General features: G+C 49.5%; 1 protein-coding gene across 2 annotated transcripts in view; it reads right to left on the bottom strand.

The window, feature by feature from the left end:
• Nucleotides 1-7,574: 7,574 nt before the first annotated feature.
• Nucleotides 7,575-18,886, bottom strand: part of WBP1L (WW domain binding protein 1 like) — a 60,734-nt gene continuing 49,422 nt past the window's right edge. For both annotated transcript variants that reach the window (XM_044240407.1, XM_044240408.1), the window contains exons 3-4: nt 12,526-12,687; nt 7,575-11,230 (exon numbers count right to left, since the gene is read on the bottom strand). In XM_044240407.1, the coding sequence (XP_044096342.1) occupies nt 10,491-11,230; nt 12,526-12,687 (902 nt within the window). In that variant the 3' untranslated portion in view covers nt 7,575-10,490. The remainder of the gene's footprint in view (nt 11,231-12,525; nt 12,688-18,886) is intronic.

The raw sequence follows: 18,886 nt of genomic DNA, 5'->3' as shown, positions 1-18,886 counted from the left end.
TTTTCTTCCTGGTCCCTGAGCAGTTCATTCGTTTGTTCATTTGTTCACTCATTCTTCACAACAAATATTTATTGAGCACCTGTTCTGAGCCCCTCACTGTCCCTGGACCGTCGAGCTCCCTGGTTTCGTGAGGCTCACACTTTAGCAAGGACTGACCAGAGACTAAGGGCTTTGAAGTCAGTTTAACTGGGTGTTAGGGATGTGAGGAGAGAAGCGCAGAAGTGGAGGGCAGCCACTGCGCGTGCTTGGGAAGGGAGAAAGCAACCCATGCTGAGGGAGAAGCAGGTGGAAAGTTCTCGAGGTGGGAGAGGTCAGTGTGGTAAGAGCAGAGCAGATGGAAGGGGAGAGTGGTTCCTGATGACGTCACATTGGAGATGGGGCCAGGCCCCATGGAGCCTTTGTTAGTAGCAGGAAGGGGTTGAGCTGTTTATTCCTAGTATGATCGAAGTCACTGGGCGATGGGGTGGGGGGGTGGGGGGGGCTGGTAAACATGAAAGTGGGAAGGTCTGGTTTGTTTTTTGTTTTTGTTTTTGTTTTTTGAGAGGGAGGGAGGGAGGAGGAGAGAGAGAGAGAGAGAAAGGACACACATGGAGGAGCAGAGGGAGGGCGAGAGAAAAATTCTTGAGAAGTCTCCATGCCCAGCACAGAGTCCTACTTGGGGCTCGATCTCTCTGAGTCCAAACCAAGAGTCAAATGTTCAACCAAGTGAGCTACCCAAGCGCCCCTGGTTTGTATTTTCAAGTCCACCCTAGTTGCTGAGTAGAGATTGGTGTGAGAGGGATGAGAGCTGGGGCAGGGAGGAGGTGGTTGTGCTGGTCCAGGAGAGCGAAGTCATGGTGGCTCAGCCGCCTTGGCCATTGCAGTGGAGATGGTGAGAAATGGTGGGATTGTCTATATTTTGAAAGTGGAACAAAAGATCTTGTTGGATCCAAACAGGCATCCCTGCCCGTACCTGGAAGGTTTGGATTGGGGGGGGGGGGCGTGTAATCCACAGACTCAACCCACCACTACATTTCCCTCTGTCTTGGTCTCCAAAGACCAGCAGGTCTCCTTTCCCTTGAGCTGTCCTGGAGTAAACACTGCCAGGAGAGGGATCTGCAGCATCTGGCTCTGCCCTGCTCCCCACGCTACAACCCCAGGATGTCTGTAAATGCCTCACTAGAAAATGGCTCCCAGACTTCTCCAAACCTTGAAACCAGCATCCAGACCTTGGCTACTGGCCAGTTTGCAAGTGAAAGATGTCCCGAGACGCCCCCGGGGAAAAACTGACCCTTGCTCGTTAGCCTAGAGAGAGGCTCCAACGCCAGTTGCCTGGCGCCAGCTGGGCCAGGGTCAGATCCTCAACCCAGTCCTTCTCTTCTGACTGGAGGAGGGCTCTGGAAGGGCCAGCAGGGCAAGGCTGAGACCCTGTCTGGCCATGTTTTCAGAAGAAATCAATGGAGCCCCTGCAAGGAAGAAGGGACAAAGTTTTCAATTACAGCATGCCTTCTTCCTTCAAAGAGCTTTGTTAATCCAGTGGTAAGAGACTTCCTTACTGCCCCCCCACCCCAGTTCAGCCCTGGCCTTTACTGGACAGTAACCCCATGGTCTTGCTAAAGAGCCCAAGGAAGAGTTTGTAGGCAGCCGTGGCTGACCAGCTCCTATCACACGCAGCCTGGTGAAATGCTGACAACGCAGTGGTCTGGTGGGAAAGGGTTTAACTGCAGGCGGCCCCTCCCTCTCCCAGGCTCCTCTGCCCCCATCAGCTGGTCACTGGTCTAGAGCCAGACCACCTTCAGTTTAAAGCAGAGCGGGGCAAATCGGCTGGAGCAGAGGTGAGTATTCTCTCCAACTATTGAATCAGATCATGGAGGGGCAGGGAAATGAGAGACTAATCTTTCGTTTTGAAGATGACAAAACTGAGGGCCAGCTGAGACAAGGGCAGGGGAGGTGACTTGCCCTAAGTCACACAGCTCCTGAGCATCAGGGCTGGGATGAGAACCCAAGATTTCAAGGATGCATGACGAGAAGCTAAACATGCTTTGTTAATCATCCCAAGTCCATGCAGAAAGGGCTCTGCAGCATCTGGCCCGGGAGAGTACAAAGCTGAAGGTCCTTTCAGAAAATGACCTTCTGAACCCTGACTCCTGCCCAGAATGCCCTCCCCGGGCCTGGAAGGCCTTTTCCCATTGACCTAACTCCTCCTATCTTGAGTCTGAGAGTGTAAGCCATATTGTAAGGCATATCTCACGATCCCCAGACCACCGTGCTTGTCCTCTTGTAGCACTTGGCTTCTGTTCCTTGGTACTGAACCCCAAGGGCACCTGAGCACCTGCTTGGGCTCAAAATGGGTGCAGTGTCCCCCAAAGGCACTGCCCACCCCTATGTCTCCGGAAGTCAAGACTGAATCGTCTCGTGTTCCTTATCCTGCCCATCGGTGGCACCTGGCAATAGGTTAGAAACAAAAAAGATTGAATCCAATGCTCTAAATTCCTTGGCTAATTGGTCCAGTGATAAACAGACTATCCCCTTAGGCAGAAGGAAGGCCAGACCTTTGACACAACTGGAAGGTGTTTGTCAAGACTCCCACAGTCACATCTGGAGCCTCAGGATGCCCTTAGTCAATGATATATGGTAAATAAACACGAAACAACCAGTTCTCTGGGGCTGCTGCTGGGGAACAACCATGATTTGTGTGTCTGCCAATTGCCATGATGTAAACAGTCCCCACTTTGAGCAATTTCAGGCCACCAATGCGAATATGGCATTGGGAAAAGATGCTCGGTAGCATTATATGCTATTTGCCATTATGTTATATAATAAATACTATGACTATGCGATACCATTACTAATGATACTATTATTTGCACCATACATAGATGTAAATAACTTCAAGGGCACAGATAATAGTAATGTAGTGAAATAATTAGGAAATGATTAGGTGTTGAGTATTTATGACCTTTGTTTTTATTATAACGTATTCAATTGTGGGTTTATATAGTTTAATTTTTTTAATGGTTATTTAATAAACAGCTCATAGAATTCCTGAACATTTAGGACAGTATTTACTTATCTCTTTTAAGTAGGCTCCACGCCCAAAGTGGGGCTTCAACTCACGGCCCGGAGATGAAGAGTCACATGCTCTACCAACTGGGCCAGCCAGGCGCCCCCAAATTCCTGAAAATGTAATAATCAGCTCTTGTGAATCAAAACAGCTGGGCCTCCCAGGAGAAATGAGCTGTCCTTGTCCCTCAGAAGGGCGGCTCCCCAGAGTCCCCATTCTGAAGGGAAAGACTCCTTCCCTGGCGCCCCCAGTGTGGAGTAGGGGTGGAGGAGAGTGAGTGACTGGTCTGGCGCCCTCTGGTGGCCATCAACCCTGGAGAAAATGAGGAACTTTCTCCAGTCACACTCCTGGGTTTCAACACCCACCTCTGGAGGAGAGAGTCAGGGAGGACTAGATGGGAGGACCCGGGTTCTCGTCCCCAGCCGCCCCCCCAGCTCCGCCCACCTCGGTCCAGGCCCTGGATCTTAGGCCTATGGCTCGCTTCTTGAATCCATTTTCTTATTTGGGGGGGTGGGGGTAGGGGGTGGGAGTAAGCTCTAACTTACCACCTGTACTGCCCATTATCTGAGGTTTGGGGGACGGTGAAAAGCAGAAAGGGCCAGGTAAGCAGGGGAGCTACAGAAGAGAAGAGCTCACTGGGGCACCTGGGTGGCTCAGTGTTTAAGCCTTTGCCTTTGGCTCAGGTCATGGTCTCAGGGTCTTGGGATAGAGCCCCACATCAGCCTCCCCACTCAGCAGGGAACCTGCTTCTCTCTCACACTCTCCCTCTGTGCTCTCTAATAAATAAATAAAACCTTAAAAAAAAAAAAAAAGATAAGAGGTCAGGCTGTGCAGGCAAGTTGTCCCCATGCTGTCATTTACAGACCCAGTGAGCATGGGCAACTTACTAGGCCTTCTTAAACCTCAGTTTGCTCAGCTGTACTATGGGTAGCTGAGGTGTACGTAGAAAGAGTACTACCAACCTCATAATGTTGCTAGGGGTCAGATGTGGACCTATGCAATGCATTGAGTGCCTCGATAAATACTGGCTTTACTGCCATTACCTACAGCCAGATCCACAAAATAAGTCCTTTTCTAAGGATAAAGAAGCAGGTGTTGTTCAGACAGGTCCATCTGAAGGACAGGACCCCTGGGAACCCCCCCTCCCCCGCCTTGTAGCCCCTGATGATCCTGCCTGCTGCCCCTCCCTCCTTCCTCAGCTGGGGCATGCTGGCAGCTGGGCGTGGGTGGAGGGCCCAGAGACAAACTTCTCACAGTTCCAACACAGAGGGAGTTTTGTAACATTTTCCAGTGGGATTGGGTTTCTGTAGACTTCTTGGTAAGAAGACATGCAAAGGAAGGTTATACTGGTGGGGAGCGGGCTTAGGGTGAGGAGAAACTTCAGATCAAACCAAATCCTCTCCCCTCCAAGCCACTGGGAGTTTCTAATTCCTGAGAACTGTACAATGTTTCCTGGGGGACTCACCCTCCCTGAGGAAGTTAGCACTGATGTGCATCCCCTATCCCAGGGGTGATGCTATTTCAGCGCTGAGGGGCTCTGGCAGGGGTGCCCAGCTCAGTGTGGTGGCCTCTGGAAGCTTCTGACGAAGCAAGGGGGAGCAAACAAGAGGGATAAAGAAGGCCCTGAGGAAACTGGTTCACCTTTCACTATGCTGCTTGCCTGCTCATTACCTTGCTCTGGTTCTCTCTCCCCTCTGAAAAGAAATCAAAAGTTCTTCATGTGGCTTGGGAGCACCGGGTCTTCAGTGTTCAGTGTTCAAATTCTGGCTCTACCACTTATGTGCTGTGTGATCTTGGACAAGTTAGTCAACTTCTCCGAATGTTTCAACCCCTTTAATAAAGTAGTCCATACCTCAGATGGCTGTTTTGAGGCTAAAATGAAAAAACAAAACAAAATGTAGGTAAGATGGTTGTACACAACCCAATAATGTGCAGTCAATAAATAAAACAATCAAGACAAATTAAAATATTTTTATTATCAGCTTACTACTCCGCATCTACGCTCACTTCCCAGAATGCAATTATCTACAGAGATTAAATTGCTTGCCGCCTTAGACATTGTGCCCTCCCATGCTACTGTTGGCTTTTCAGCACCTGGCACATAGTAGATACTCAATAATCTGCAAAACAGATTTATCCAGACCTTCCCTAGAATTCCCTTTACACCTTTCTGCACCTGGCAAGCTCAGCTTAGAGAGGCCCCTGCTCCGGACAGGACACCTTGTACCCCCAGGTGGCTCTCGTCCACAGCACCCTGGGCACACAAGCTTCATGGTACTAAATGCTACTAAAGCTGTTTTCATGCCTTTCTTCCCCTTGGGACCATTAGCTCTTCTAAAAAGGAGCCTGGTCAAAGGCATATTTGCATTCCCAATGCCTGTACATGGTAGGTGCTTGATAAACGATCAGCCTGAGTGAGGGCCAGTCACATGCCTCCAGGCTAGGAACCCACATCCCAAACACCTCCCAGGACCCACTGCCTTTCCAGGTAGGTTCAGACAGATACTCCAGCTGGTTTGGCCCACAGTCAGCCAAACCCACTTTCCCCTCCTTCTTAGTCAAACCCTGTCCCCCACCCACCCCTATACCGGGCTGAAAACAGAGGAAACTGGAGAATAGGGAGCCTCTTGAAATAATTGTTCATCAAAGCTATCCTGTTTTGTGCTTCAGAGCACTGGTGTCATCTCCACCTGAACTTGGTCACCTGGGGATAGAAAATGAGGAACTCGGTGACCCAGGAACCTGGGGTGCGGTGAGGGGCACAGTGAGGTCTGTTCCACAGATCTAGGCATCTAGGGAACTGGCACAGCCTCCAGCATGCAGCTGGCAAGAATCGCACGATTGTTTTTGTGCTGTTCAGACATTAGATTAAGGAAGGCAAGAATGACTTACTCCCCAGTCCTTTCCCGTGGTTTTATTTATTTATTTGACAGAGAGAATGAGCAGGAAGAGCAGCAGGCAGAGGGAGAACAGGCTCCCCACAGAGCTCGGAGCCCAATGCAAGGCTTGATCCCAGGACCCTAGGATCATGACCTGGGCTGAAGGCAGACACTTAACCGGCAAGCCATCCAGGCACCTCTCCCATGACTTTAGAACAGATCTGTCTCGAGATGCTAATATGGTTCCCCTGGGCTTACTTGGAGGAGCTCAGCAGGTTAGAGGGAACTAGGCAGCAACCATCCCACTAGAGTCCCTGAGGGGCCAGAATTTTTCTGGCCCAGGGTCAAAGAGGGGGACGGGGGTCTGTCTGGCTTACACCGGGCTCTTAGGCAACAATGCAGACTGCTGGTTAAAGCCAGGGACTAGGGAAGGCAATGCTGTCAGCATCCCCTGTTGGCCCATTAGGGAGAGGTCCACTGGGGGAGGCACTGGGAGGGTCCCAAGAGGCACACCAGATCGCTTTGCCCAAGGAGAAGCTGTGCTGGGTGGTGGTGTTCCCCTTCCTGGGCAGAGGTTGAAGCCTGTTCCTTCCCTTAGAGCAGGGATTTATAGCTGCTCGGAAGTTCTAGGAGGACAGTCTCTAGCAGGGGGTAAAAGGACAGTTTTAGGATGGAATGACTGGTTCACAGTGGTAGAGGCTGGCACACCTGTTGCTCTCCCAACGCCTAAAACACCAGTTCTCAGGTCCCTGCCTGGTACACAGCCCTCAAACGAGGCCCTGTGATTCCTCAGGATTCCCCGAATCTGTACCGTTCACTGCATCTCAATCTACCTCCTCTTGCTGACCATTTCACACAGGTGCTTTGTCTTCCTGCCTGTAACCCAACTTCCAGAGGGCACGGACCTTGTCTTCTCTACTTCTTTTACATCCTCCTCAGCACCCAGCTCAGTGTTGGGCACAAAGTGGGAGACTCAATAACACATTTTGTATATCGAATTCCAGGGCCCATCCAAATTTCTATTATTTTTTTCCCTAAAGATTTTTATTATTTTGGGGGTGCCTGGATGGCTCAGTGGGTTAAGCATCTGCCTTCGGCTCAGGTCATGATCTTGGCGTCCTGAGATCGAGTCCCGTGTCGGGCTCCCTGCTCAGCGGGGAGCCTGCTTCTCCCTCTGCTCCCTGCTTGTCCTCTCTCTCAAAAAAAAAAAAAAAAAAAAAAATTTAAATTAAAATTAAGTAAAAATAAAAGATCTCACGGAGTGCTTGCATTCTTTCAAATGCTATTTTAGCTTCTAGGTGTCTAACAGAACTCATTTGGGCTTTTCTTTGCATTTTTAACCTATTTGTGGGATTTTACAAAGTATTCCAAACCTCAGAAATATACCCTTGGCAGAGAGAGGGTTTGGGGAGGGGTCCCCCCAAACCCTCAGGACAAAGTGTGGCCTCAACAGGACTGCCCCCCAACTCGCCCTGGGCCCCGTAGGCTCCCCTCAGGCCAAGGGGCTTGCTCTCCCCTGCAAGGTGCCTTCTCACAGCCTGTGTGGAGAAGGGAAAAGGGCCTGCAGTTAGGAATCTTGGGGCACAGACTCCTGAAGTCTGAGGCAAGCGGGGAGAAAAGAACAAGGTGTGCAAGAAAAAAAAACAGTCGCGTTTTGGGGATCGATTTTATTTGGGCTTCTCACAGTGGTTACAGCCACTCTGTCTTCAGAACAATCACAGCACAGGAAATGCGTCACCGAGACTGCCCAGAAAAGTCTGACCAGCGGAATCTTATTGCTTAAAATACACATATTCACAACAACTGACAAATGGTGATGTGCCTCACACAGGAATGTGTTAGCATTTGCAAATCTTCCGACTGTAGCACCAAACCCTCGGCCAGACCAACCCCTTTGTTCTTGTTCACCGGGAAAACCAGATTCAGTCCGATCTCCCGGCCTCCTATCCAGTCCTTCTGCTCTCTCTTTCCATCTCTCTCCTGGCAGGGGAGTCCCGCTGGCAGGGGCCAGACTGTGTGACCGCTGGAAATGAGCCTGGCTCCGGCGGCTGCGTTCACTTGTTCTCATGCCTGGAGGGCAGGAGACCGCAGTGACCCCAACAGTTAGCGCGCAGACCCGCACCCCACTCCAGCCGGGGAAGGAAACGTGAGAGGGCCAGGATTCATCCATGTGATCAGTTAACTGAAGCAGGATTCATTTTGGTACAACTTCATCCCCTCTGAGACTTCAGTGAGTTGTTTGGGATTTTTATCTTATTATTATTATTATTTTTTTTTTTTTTTTAAAGGTGGAAAGCCAGGCATCCGAGGGCTGCTGACGCACTCCCGCCCATTCTTGCCACACGCCGGCTTACTTGCGTGCACGGGGCCCCGGCAAAGAGAGGGAAGCCCTGTGGCACTGCGGCGACTGCCAAACTGTCCTGGCAATTCCGGCCGGGGCCAACGGCTGGGCCACAGCTAGTCCCGGATTTGTCACTAAAGATCCATCCAATCCAGCTTCGGAAGGCCCACCTTTGCCTTCTGTGCCGAGTGGTTTTGAACACCCCATTGGGGGCGGATACTGAGGGCCAGGAGGAGCCGAGGGAGGCAGAAAGGTTCAGGGCACATTTCCACTTACAGGGAACAGAACACAGGCCTCCGAGTGTCCACGGAGCAATGTGCAAATTGCAGGGCTGGGTAGAGGAGAGAGAGCCTCTACTCCGAGCACAGTTATCTCTGGCAGACGTCAGGGTGGGGGTGGGGGGTCGGGGGGGGGGCTGCCATCGACGATGCTGCTGGATACACCCGAGTACACAGTCAGACATTTGTTCAGTAAACAGTAAATGTGTAAAATAAATTACCTTGAGAGGGCCATATCTGCTCCGAGCGTGTGGCTGACGCGAGCACAATGGCTGCCGTTCAAAGTATATTCACAGGAAAACAGGGCTGGGGGCTCACACACGAGACAGACACACACAGGTTATCCAAAAAGTCATTGTACACAGACTTCACTTTGTTCAACATGGATTTTGGTTTTGTGGACTCCAAACGCAGACACTCGTTCACCTCACAGCCTTGGATTTGTCTATTTTTGTACATATATATATATTTTCTCCCTTTCTTACTGTAACATCAACGCCTAAGGTGAATATCATCGTTCAAGAGTGGGGGGAAAACCAAACTCTTCATATGAACAGCACTGGACAGGGAATGTGAGTTTTAGCTCTTTGCTTTCTCCATCAGGTTATTCCTATCAAAGCTCAACTGGTGATCTGAAGCCAAACCACAGTAATAAGGATCCCGCGGTCCTTCCGGACCCCTGCCTTCCCCCTCCTACCTGGGCCACTCAGGCTCTTTATGGAGGCTACAAAAATCAGTCAGCCCACTCAAAAAGGGGGCTGCGGAGGGGTAGGGGAAGGGCATGAAAGCCACAGATAACCAAGCCATTTTTTCCCCAAGTGGTCAGTTTAAAAATAAAAACAAAAAAAAATACAACAGAAGAACTTATTCAGAATCAAGAGAAAATACTGTGTAAAAGCCAGGCCATGGGGCTGCCCTTTCTTAGGACCCACAGCCCTGCAGACTGTGTGTTGGGTGGGGAGAAGACCCTGGTCACCTACAGGCACAGCCCGAAGGGTAGAGATGTGGCAAGCTACACCAGATGCTCCCCCACGGCTTGGGCTCTGCTGTGCTCCCACCCAAGCCTGCACACAAAACATCTCCTCCCGGCTCAATAGCAGCCAGGCTCTTTGAAGGTCAACTTGGGATAGAGCCACAAACTTCCCTTTTCCAGAAGAGAATTCTTGCTGGCCCGCTGGTCAAGTTCTTGTTTTCAGCTTGCTGTTGCTGTTACTGTTGTCGTTGTTGTTTAAGGAAAAACCAAAAAGAAGGTGATAGAATGTTCCACCCTGAACCAGGCTGTGGCCAGCCAGAACCTGCTGGGAAGGGCTCCTCATGAATGCACTGTGGTACATCGACCTCATGACCAGGGATTTGAGGGAGCAGCACGCCTCCTGCCAACCTTGTTAACTGCCTGTCTGCTCTCATCCTCCCCCAGGACTAGCCTAGTTCTGTCTCGGCACACCTTGGCAGCAAAGGGTGACAATCCCTGGGCCTCTGCGGGCTTCCTTCTTCACCCAGGGCTGAGCCCTGCCACCTCTCCTGGACTGAGACACAGAGAAGTTCTCTTAAACCAAACACCAGAGCACAAATCCACTCCACCACCAAGAGTCACCTCAGGGCACAGTCTCGGCCTCCTCCGAGGGGGCCTCGGAAACACACATCTCTCTGACCCGGGCAGGTAGCGAGATACGACTCGAAAAGAGGAAAAGGGGACAGGGTCGGGTATGAGGAACGAGTCAGAGAACAAGCCACCCTGTCGGCCCTCCATGACACTGTGCTCCTGTGGGCGGAGAGGCCTCCGCTCCCCAAGCGGTACCTGGAGGTGCAGGAAAACACAGGACCGGCGGGGAGGGGGCGAAGAATGCAGTGGCGGCACCACTTTCTCTGAAAGTCATTTAATGCTTCTCTCCTGCTGCTCCCCTACCCTGGTTGCTTTGCCAAGTTCTCCGGCACGGGCCGGGCCTGCTCTAGCTGGGGGAGCTGCTGCTCTGCGAGTTCGGGGAGTCCTGCTCATTGATGGTATTCAGCAGCAGGCACGCGGGGGGCCGTGGCAGGTGGGGGTGCCCGGGCTCTCGGGCCTGCTCCTCGGAGGGCTGGCAGAGGCCTTCCTCCTCGTCACCGGGGGGCCGCACATGGCAGCTGTCGCAGAAGTCCAGGGGCCCATCCAGAGCATCGTCAATGAGTGTGTTGAACTCCTTGAGATCGTCGTCGTGGTGGCCTCGGCTGCACACACATACCTCAATGCCCGAGTCACCCGTGAAGCGGCGATGTCTGCCGGGCGTCTTGTCTTTGCTATCGGGGAGGCCGCCGCCCTGCTCTGAGCTGTAATCTCTCAGCAGCTCCTCCTTACAGTCGGAATCTTTGTCCAGGAAGGCCCCAGGGTCCAGCTCCCCCAGGCCGGCCACAGAGCCACTGGGCTCCATTCCAGGGGCTTTGGTGGCTGCTGTGCTGGCGGGCACGTCAGAGGGCTCAGGGTCAGCGATGCTCGGAGGTCTGGTGCTGCTTCTGCTGGGCCCAGACAAGGGGCTGCTCTGCGCCCCCTGGGGGGCCCTGGTGGGATCGGCGCCTGGGGGGCTGCCGCCTGGGGGGCCACACTGTGCGGGCAGCTGCTGCTGCTGTAGCTGGAAGGCACTGTACGGTGGGGGAGGAGTCGGAGGTCGGTTCACCACTTCCTCATAAGGAGGTAGTAAATAGTTTGGCAAAAACCCTAAAACGGGGAGGCAGGGAGGAGAAATTACTGCACTGGCAATTGTTCGAGAACAGCCTGCAAAGCTCGCACTCAACATATGTCTCTTCCCACCCCCAGTACACCCACGGGGGAGCAGGGGCTGGCCCCAGCTCTTGCTCATGGGCAGGGCATAGGGGTGTGGCAATTTTGTGCAGAAAGAGGGACAGACTGGGAGTGACCTAATCTAGCTCCATGAAATCCGAGAGCCCCTGAAGCTGCTTCACAGGCAAGACTTCTGCCCTTCTGGAGGTAAGGCAGAGGGTTAGGCAAATGGGGGGTGGCCAGGAGATCATTTCTGCCCAGAGCGTATCTGTTTCCACATGCCCCAGAGTCTCGTGTTTCTTGCTCAAACTGTGTCCTCTGCCTGCGTCCCATAGGCCTCAGGGTTAGGGATCCTAATTTAAGACTCCATGACTGCCTTTTTCTTGCCCCCCTGCTTTCCAGATGTATGGGCCATGAAAAGGCCCTTTTTCTGGGAGGTTGGAAATGTGTTCTGTCCCTCACTTGAGTGTGGCTGGAGATGGTCTGGAAAGACAAACCTAACTTCATCCTGACTCAGATTAGAAGCCAGTGGGTTACCAGTGAAGGGTGAGGGCCTGCCAAGGCTTATTATCAGCCTTCCAGGTAAGTTATCTTTTGAATGTGCTGAATGTCTCAGGGCACACATGGTCTGGTTATAAGAACTGCTAGCATTTATTGAGCACTTACTATATGCCAGGCACTGAGCTAAACACTTAAAACCCTTCTAGATGTGGAATTCCAGACCTGTGAGCACTTTATTCTGTAGAACACATGGCAGAATGGTTTTAGGACAAGATGGACCTCCCTGGACCCTGTGAGGGTCATGTGTAAGGAACCCTCAGGGAAGTCAGGTGAGTGTCCTTCAGGGAGTCACTGAAGTTTCTCAGTTCTCGGGACATGCCAGCATTACCCACCCCCAATTCCTGCCCCTTTCGTGGCAGCTTTTGCTCAGGGATGTCACAGGGCACCAAGTAAAATGGGAAAATTTCAAGCCACAGGCATCTAAATCTTGGTTCACTCACATCGTACACCATCTGACCACCTGCCTTAAGGAAAGCATCAGTTAAGCATCAGACACCCGGTCAGAACCCAGCCAGGGTGGGGCTGGAACAGCCCAATGGCTTCAGGCTGCCCCGCCCACAGCACCAGCTCCTCTGTGCTACAGGTGAGCACCCCTTGACTCCCCGACCTGCGCGACTCTGCACTACGCTGGGCGAGGGGGCCCACAGTCTGGCGGCTTTGGGTATACGTACTGAAATAAAATGGCAGCGCTGAGTAATTGTGGGCTTCCCGGTAGGCAATCAGGTTGATTTCATGCTGCCGCTGCTGGGCCTGAAGGCGATGCTTGGCTCGGCGGTGGTGGCACACGCAGCAGCAGCTCAGGATGATGATGATGGTCCACACCAGCCAGAACCCTGGGGGCAGGGAGGCGGGGCAGAGAGGCACACAGGCGCCGTGAGCACCAGCCAGAGCAGCGGCTTTCCCAACACAGCAGTCCCTGGACGGCGCCCACCTGGTCGAAGCTGGCACTGTCAGGCCTCCCTGGGTGAAGCCACATTTGGAACCCGTGTTCAGTTTCTAGAAATGTTCATGCCCGAGTGAAAGATGGGATGGGAGAGGGCAGGAGGCCCCCCTCCCCAACGCCACTGAACCTAGGTTTCGGGTTTGGCGAGCATTAAATATGCTCACCTTTTAGGACATCTTCGTCCTCTCTTAAGGGATCTCTGGGAGAATGATTCTGGCTTTCTGGTTACCCATCTCCCACCCCTCCCCCAAGCCCTGCTCAAGACCTTAAGGCCAGCTCCCAGTTTCGCTTCCTGCTGCTACCCCAGGCAGCTCACCAAAAGCAAAGAGCCCCTCAAAATCCCAGGAGATTAGCAACTGCAAAGGGCCTCGTGGGGTCTCCTGATAAAGGAATTCTTAGGGTTCTCTTGATATTACCAAAAAGATTATGGGTTCTTCTCTACCACGTACACTGGTATAACCCAAGAGTCACTCAAGTTACAGGTGGAAAAATTCTAATTGCCTCAGGTCCATCTCTTCCCTAGAGAGTGTAAATGACTTCCTCCGCTCTTGATATAATCTGGTACAATTCCATCTCCTAGAGTTGCAAATAACACTCCCACCTCCCTTTGGGCTGTGATTTTATTAGACTCAGGGCCATTAGCAGGTTGCCCCCTCTTTCTTCTTGCTCCAGAGAGGGGTAGGTAAGGGAACAGGGGAGAAGGCCCACAGCCCTCTCTTCTACAGGCAGACTATTTTTTTCTCATTTCCCACTGTGTTCTTGGATCATACTCAGAGAATCCTGACAGACCCCAATACAAGACCCCTAATCCAATCTTCAATTGTAAGCAGAAAATCCTTTAAAATTTTCTTAAATCAATGAGCAATTTTGCTTTTAAAAAAATACATATATATACATATGGAAGAGACTGGAAGGAAAAACACAAAAAATAGTGACTTATCTTTAAATAGTGGGATTATAAAAAATTTCAGGTTCTGCCTTCAAATTATAAAACTGGAAACAAACTAAATCAAACTTAAAAATACCTATGACTAGAGGCGCCTGGGTGCCTCAGTGTATTAAGCCTCTGCCTTCGGCTCAGGTCATGATCGATCTCAGGGTCCTGGGATCAAGCCCCGCATCGGGCTCCCGGCTGAGCAGGAAGCCTGCTTCCTGCTCTCCCACTGCCCCTGCTTGTGTTCCCTCTCTCGCTGTCTCTGTCAATTAAATAAATAAAATCTTTAAAAATAATAAAAATAATACATTTCTGGATAGGTTTTGAAATTCCTCTGGTAATGACATGAATCATTAAAATATATTCACAGAATACTACTTCTGACATATAAAGATGTCTCTAGTATTAGAATGAAAAAAGCAAATTACAAAACAGTATAAAATACAATCCTACTTTTTTTTCTTATAAAAAAAAGAGCATATATAAACATCTAGAGGGATGGTTAGGAAGTTAATCATGGGGCTACTCCCGGAAGACGGAACAGTAGAGTTTCTGGTACCAGATCCATTTTTTTTTTTTCTTTTGCTAATCTGCATTTCTTTTTATTTTATTTTATTTTATTTAACAGAAAGAGAGAGAGAGAGCAGGCCCGCTAAGCAGCGAGTTCAAGGAGGGACTTGATCCCAGGACTTTGGGATCATGACCTTAGCAGAAGGCAGATGCTTAACCGACTGAGCTACTCAGGCACCTCCATTTCTAATTTTTCTAAGATGAACATATACTTCTTTGAAATAAAAGAGAATACTTTTTTCTCAATAAAAAATTTATCTGAGGACTAATTTTTTTTTAAAGATTTTATTTATTTATTTGACAGAGATCACAAGTAGGCAGAGAGGCAGGCTGAAAGAGAGAGAGGAAGAAGCAGGCTCCCTACCGAGCGGAGAGCCCGACGCGGGACTCGATCCCAGGACCCTGGGATCATGACCCGAGCAGAAGGCAGCGGCTTTAACCCACTGAGCCACCCAGGCGCCCCTATCTGAGGAATAATTTTAAGGTGAGTTGTTACTAAGTGAGAACAGATGGTTGCTCATTTATTCTCTATTCTTGAATAACTTCCATTTTTTTCCATTACCAATGCTCCATGTATTTTTTTACAACCTGCTTTGTAATTATAAATTTGTGGTTAGAATTCAAGTATTTCCATGTGTCTCTTGTCAGAATGAGTTGAGATTATTTTTTAAAAAAAGAAGAAAAAGCCCCAGGACACCTGGCTGGCTGAGTCGGTGGGGCATGTGACTCCTGATCTTGGGGTTGTGAGTTCAAGCCCCACATTGGGTGTAAAGCTTACTTAAAAAACCAAACCAAACCCACATTTCCCTCACACAGCCTTATATAGGAATAGTCCTCTGATTTTTTTTTTTCTGTTTGTACCAGAATACAATATTCTAAAAGATCGCACTGACGCTTAGGGTGTGGGCTCGGGCAATGGCTTTTTCTGTCCCCCAGGGGTATCCCTGGAAACTCTCCCCACAAAGCCACCTCTAAAGAATGAGACGGGATGGCAGTGCAGCCATCTGGCCCTGGCAGGCTGGCAACACCACGGTAGGGCTCCTACAGTGTCTAAGCCCATGTCAGTGTGCACTGGAACCTTCTGCAGAGGCCTGGCAACAAGAGGACAGGCAGCAGATTTCATCCCTTTATCCCCTAGGCAGACAGAAAAACCCCAGTTCCTGGCTGGTTCAGTCAGTAGAGCCGGTGACCCTAGGTCTCAGGGTTATGGGTTTGAGACCTACATAGGGTGTAGAGGGGACTTAAAGATAAAATCTTGGGGAAAAAAAAATAATAAGATCTGACCGGAGAACATGTATGTTAAGTTGAAGTCAGAAGTCTCCCTTGTGGTTCTTACCAGATTCGCTGCGGACCTTTGCTTACTTTCACCGACATTTCTCTCCTGTGGCTGCTGGCTGACTGAGGACTAGATAAATACTGTCACAGGGGCCCTCCGAAGTGGGGCAGAGGCCACAAAGGAGCTCTGGGAGCCAAGTGGCTCCCTGTTGCTGTCCTGTAGCAGGCAGCACAGATAAGCACGCTGCGCCCGGCTCCAGATCTGAGAGTCCTGTCTAAGCGGTTCTGGGCTCACCACTCTTCCACGGTCCTGCATGTCTCTCACTTGCCCAGCATAATCTCACAATCCTTCGCACCTCTGTCGTGTTCAAATTCGAAAAAGTACATTCTCCGAGAGATGACTGCATCTGACTCGACTAGTTTTTACCTCCCAAGTCATTTTTTTCAGTAGTTTCTTACCTAAAGGTAAACCAACTTTTAACTTTTATGCTGCAAGATAAGCGATCTAGGGGCAATATTTCTAATTTTATAACGTGATTTTCTTTTCTTTTTTTAACGCTTTGTTGTTGTTTTTGTCTGTTTGGGGTTTTTTTGGTCTGTTTTTAAGTAAACTCTACCCCCAACATGGGTCTCAAACTCACAACCCCATGATTGACAGTGGCTCTGCTCTCCTGACAGAGCCAGTCGGATTTTCTTTTTAAACATGTACTTTTGGGGCGCCCTGGGGGGCTCAGTGGGTTAAAGCCTCTGCCTTCTGCTCAGGTCATGATCCCAGGGTCCTGGGATGGAGCCCCATATCTGGCTCTCTGCTCAGCGGGGAGCCTGTTCCCCTCCCCCCACTGCCTGCCTCTCTGCCTACTTGTGATCTCTGTCAAATAAATAAATAAAATCTTTTAAAAATAAATAAATAAACACACACTTTTAATGAGAAAAAGCTCAGGTACTAATTCTCATGTTGGCCACATATTTCTGGTTTTCCCCTTCTGGGCATTTGGGTAGGCTCGACTTTTGTGGCTCCCTTATGATTGGGCACAGCTTTGGGATTGGTTCTAACTAACGAACAAGGGCTGGAAGTGACTTCTGTCAATTAGAGACCAGGATATCTCTTGTTTATGTAAGACCTTCCTTCCTGTAGTCCTCCTTCTACCGTGACAGTCAGCATTATTCCAGACAGAGACTTCGGGATCAGCCTGGCATCGGGATGATGACTGGGTGGGAACCAAGCTCCCATCCAACCTGCGATGGACATAGAGTGTGAGAAGTAAACACGTTGTTTCTGGCCACTCCGTTGGACTTCTTTGTCACTAAGCCTGACCTATAACCTATCCTGACCAACACGGTGTCTTTATAGGTTTTTCTGGGGGAAAGGATTGAAGCATTCATTAGAGTGTCACTAGAATTCCTGTGAATTCTTGTTCCAGAAAAAAGGCTGAGATCCACCGAACTGGAAATATAATAGAAAAAGGGAGGTGGTTTTTTGTTTTGTTTTGTTTTGTTTTTTAATTTTAAAGGAAAAATTACGCAGGGCAGAAGGAGACTGGGGGAAGAAATGAGACAACTGGAATACACACCCTTGGCAAAACTGCCTTAGTCATAGCTAAGAGAACCACTCATGTGTTCACTGAAACTCCACCACCTTACTTTTTAACACAGTATTATGGGTAAAAAAACTCTCCCCACTATGTGCCAGTTGTATGATGTTATATTTATCTAAGTCTCAAACTAAGTTCTAATTTCATTTCTTTTTTTTTCTTAAGTTTTCATTGATTTATTTATTTATGTAATCTAACCTCTACACCTAATGTGTGGCTCAAACTCACGACCTTGTGATCAAGGGTCACATGCTCTTCTGCCTGAGTCAGCCAGGTGCCCCTAATTTTAAGATTTTATTTATTTGTCAGATAGAGAGGGCACACAAGCAGGGAGAGCACAGGCAGAGGGAGAAGAAGGCTTCCTGCTGAGCAAGGAGCCTGACCTGCAACTTGATCCTAGGACCCTAAGATCATGACATGAGCCAAAGACAAATGCTTAATCCACTGTGCCCAGGAATCCTATAATTCCTTCATTTCTAATATACTACAACAAAAGCTTATTTGTGTAGATCAAAACTGAGGGAAAACTAACTTGGAAAAAGAATGGGTCCAGTGGCAAGATGGAGTGTTAGCGCAGGCCAGAAAACACCCTTAAGGAGTTGATCCCACTTGATGGAGTTAATGTGGAAAGGCAGAAGGCATTCTCATCTGGGTCCCCACAAAATGGACTCTCCTGAAAGCCATTTTGGTCAAAGTAGTGTCCCACCAAGTTTAAAAGGGATAATATCCAGACTGGTCCCCTATGGAGTCCTACAAACTTTTGATCTTTTCCCTAGATCTTACAAACAAGGAACTAAGTTTAAAAAAGAAAAACCTAATGAAAGAGACACACAAAAGCATACCCTCTTCTTCCCCAAACACATACCTACCCAGAGATTACATTTCCCAATGACAACTTTGAACGTTGTGACCTCATGGTGGGGAGCATTTGTCATGTTAAGCAAAATAGAAAACATGTTTTGAAAAACAATCACAGCCCACTGTAGGAACTGAGTCATGTGCCCTGGGTTCACTATAAACTTGGGAAAATACCACTCCCCAAATGGGCAGGAAATTCCTCATTAGGAAGCCAAAGCACACTGTGAATTAGCTCTCCTTCTACCCCACAGGATGGCGGGTGACCTCCCTGGCGTCTTGCAGCGCTTAAGAGGAGCTTCTACCATTGCCACTATGGAAAAGGCCCCAATTTGGGAAAAGAAGCCCATGAAAGGCTTACAAGTTCATCTCAAAGACTGGACAACTTCTTAGAAGCACGACTGTAGATTACTAAAGAGAAGAGGCAGTGACCTGGTTCAGATTGCAGCTCACAAAACCACTGCCTAGCTTTGTGACCTTGGTCATTTTGTTTTCACTTCCCTCATCTGTAAAACAGGGAGAATAATGATTACTACCTTACTAGTCGTTGTGAGGTCCAAATGAGCTAATACTTAGAACCACGCTTGGCGTATGGTAAGTTTCCTAGATTGTTACTACTACTGTTGTTACAGGTGTGACCACAGATGGGAAGGGTTTTCTTTCCATTTCTCTTTAAATTCTCCCCAAAAATACTCCATTAAAAAAGCAAGGATGAGAAACAAGTCCAAGTCTGCTTCTAGGTTCTGTTCTTCGCTAAATTCACTGGAAAACCAGCCCGAGAGCTACTGATCAACCTATCCTGTCCAGAGAAGCCTGGACTTTAACCCAGTGGGTTAAAGCCTGGACCTCTGGAATAGAGGTCC

Source organism: Neovison vison, chromosome 2 (assembly GCF_020171115.1).
Source record: "Neovison vison isolate M4711 chromosome 2, ASM_NN_V1, whole genome shotgun sequence".
NCBI lineage: Eukaryota > Metazoa > Chordata > Mammalia > Carnivora > Mustelidae > Neogale > Neogale vison.
The sequence above is the reverse complement of the archived record's forward strand: the minus strand, read 5'-3'. Positions and strand labels throughout refer to the sequence as shown.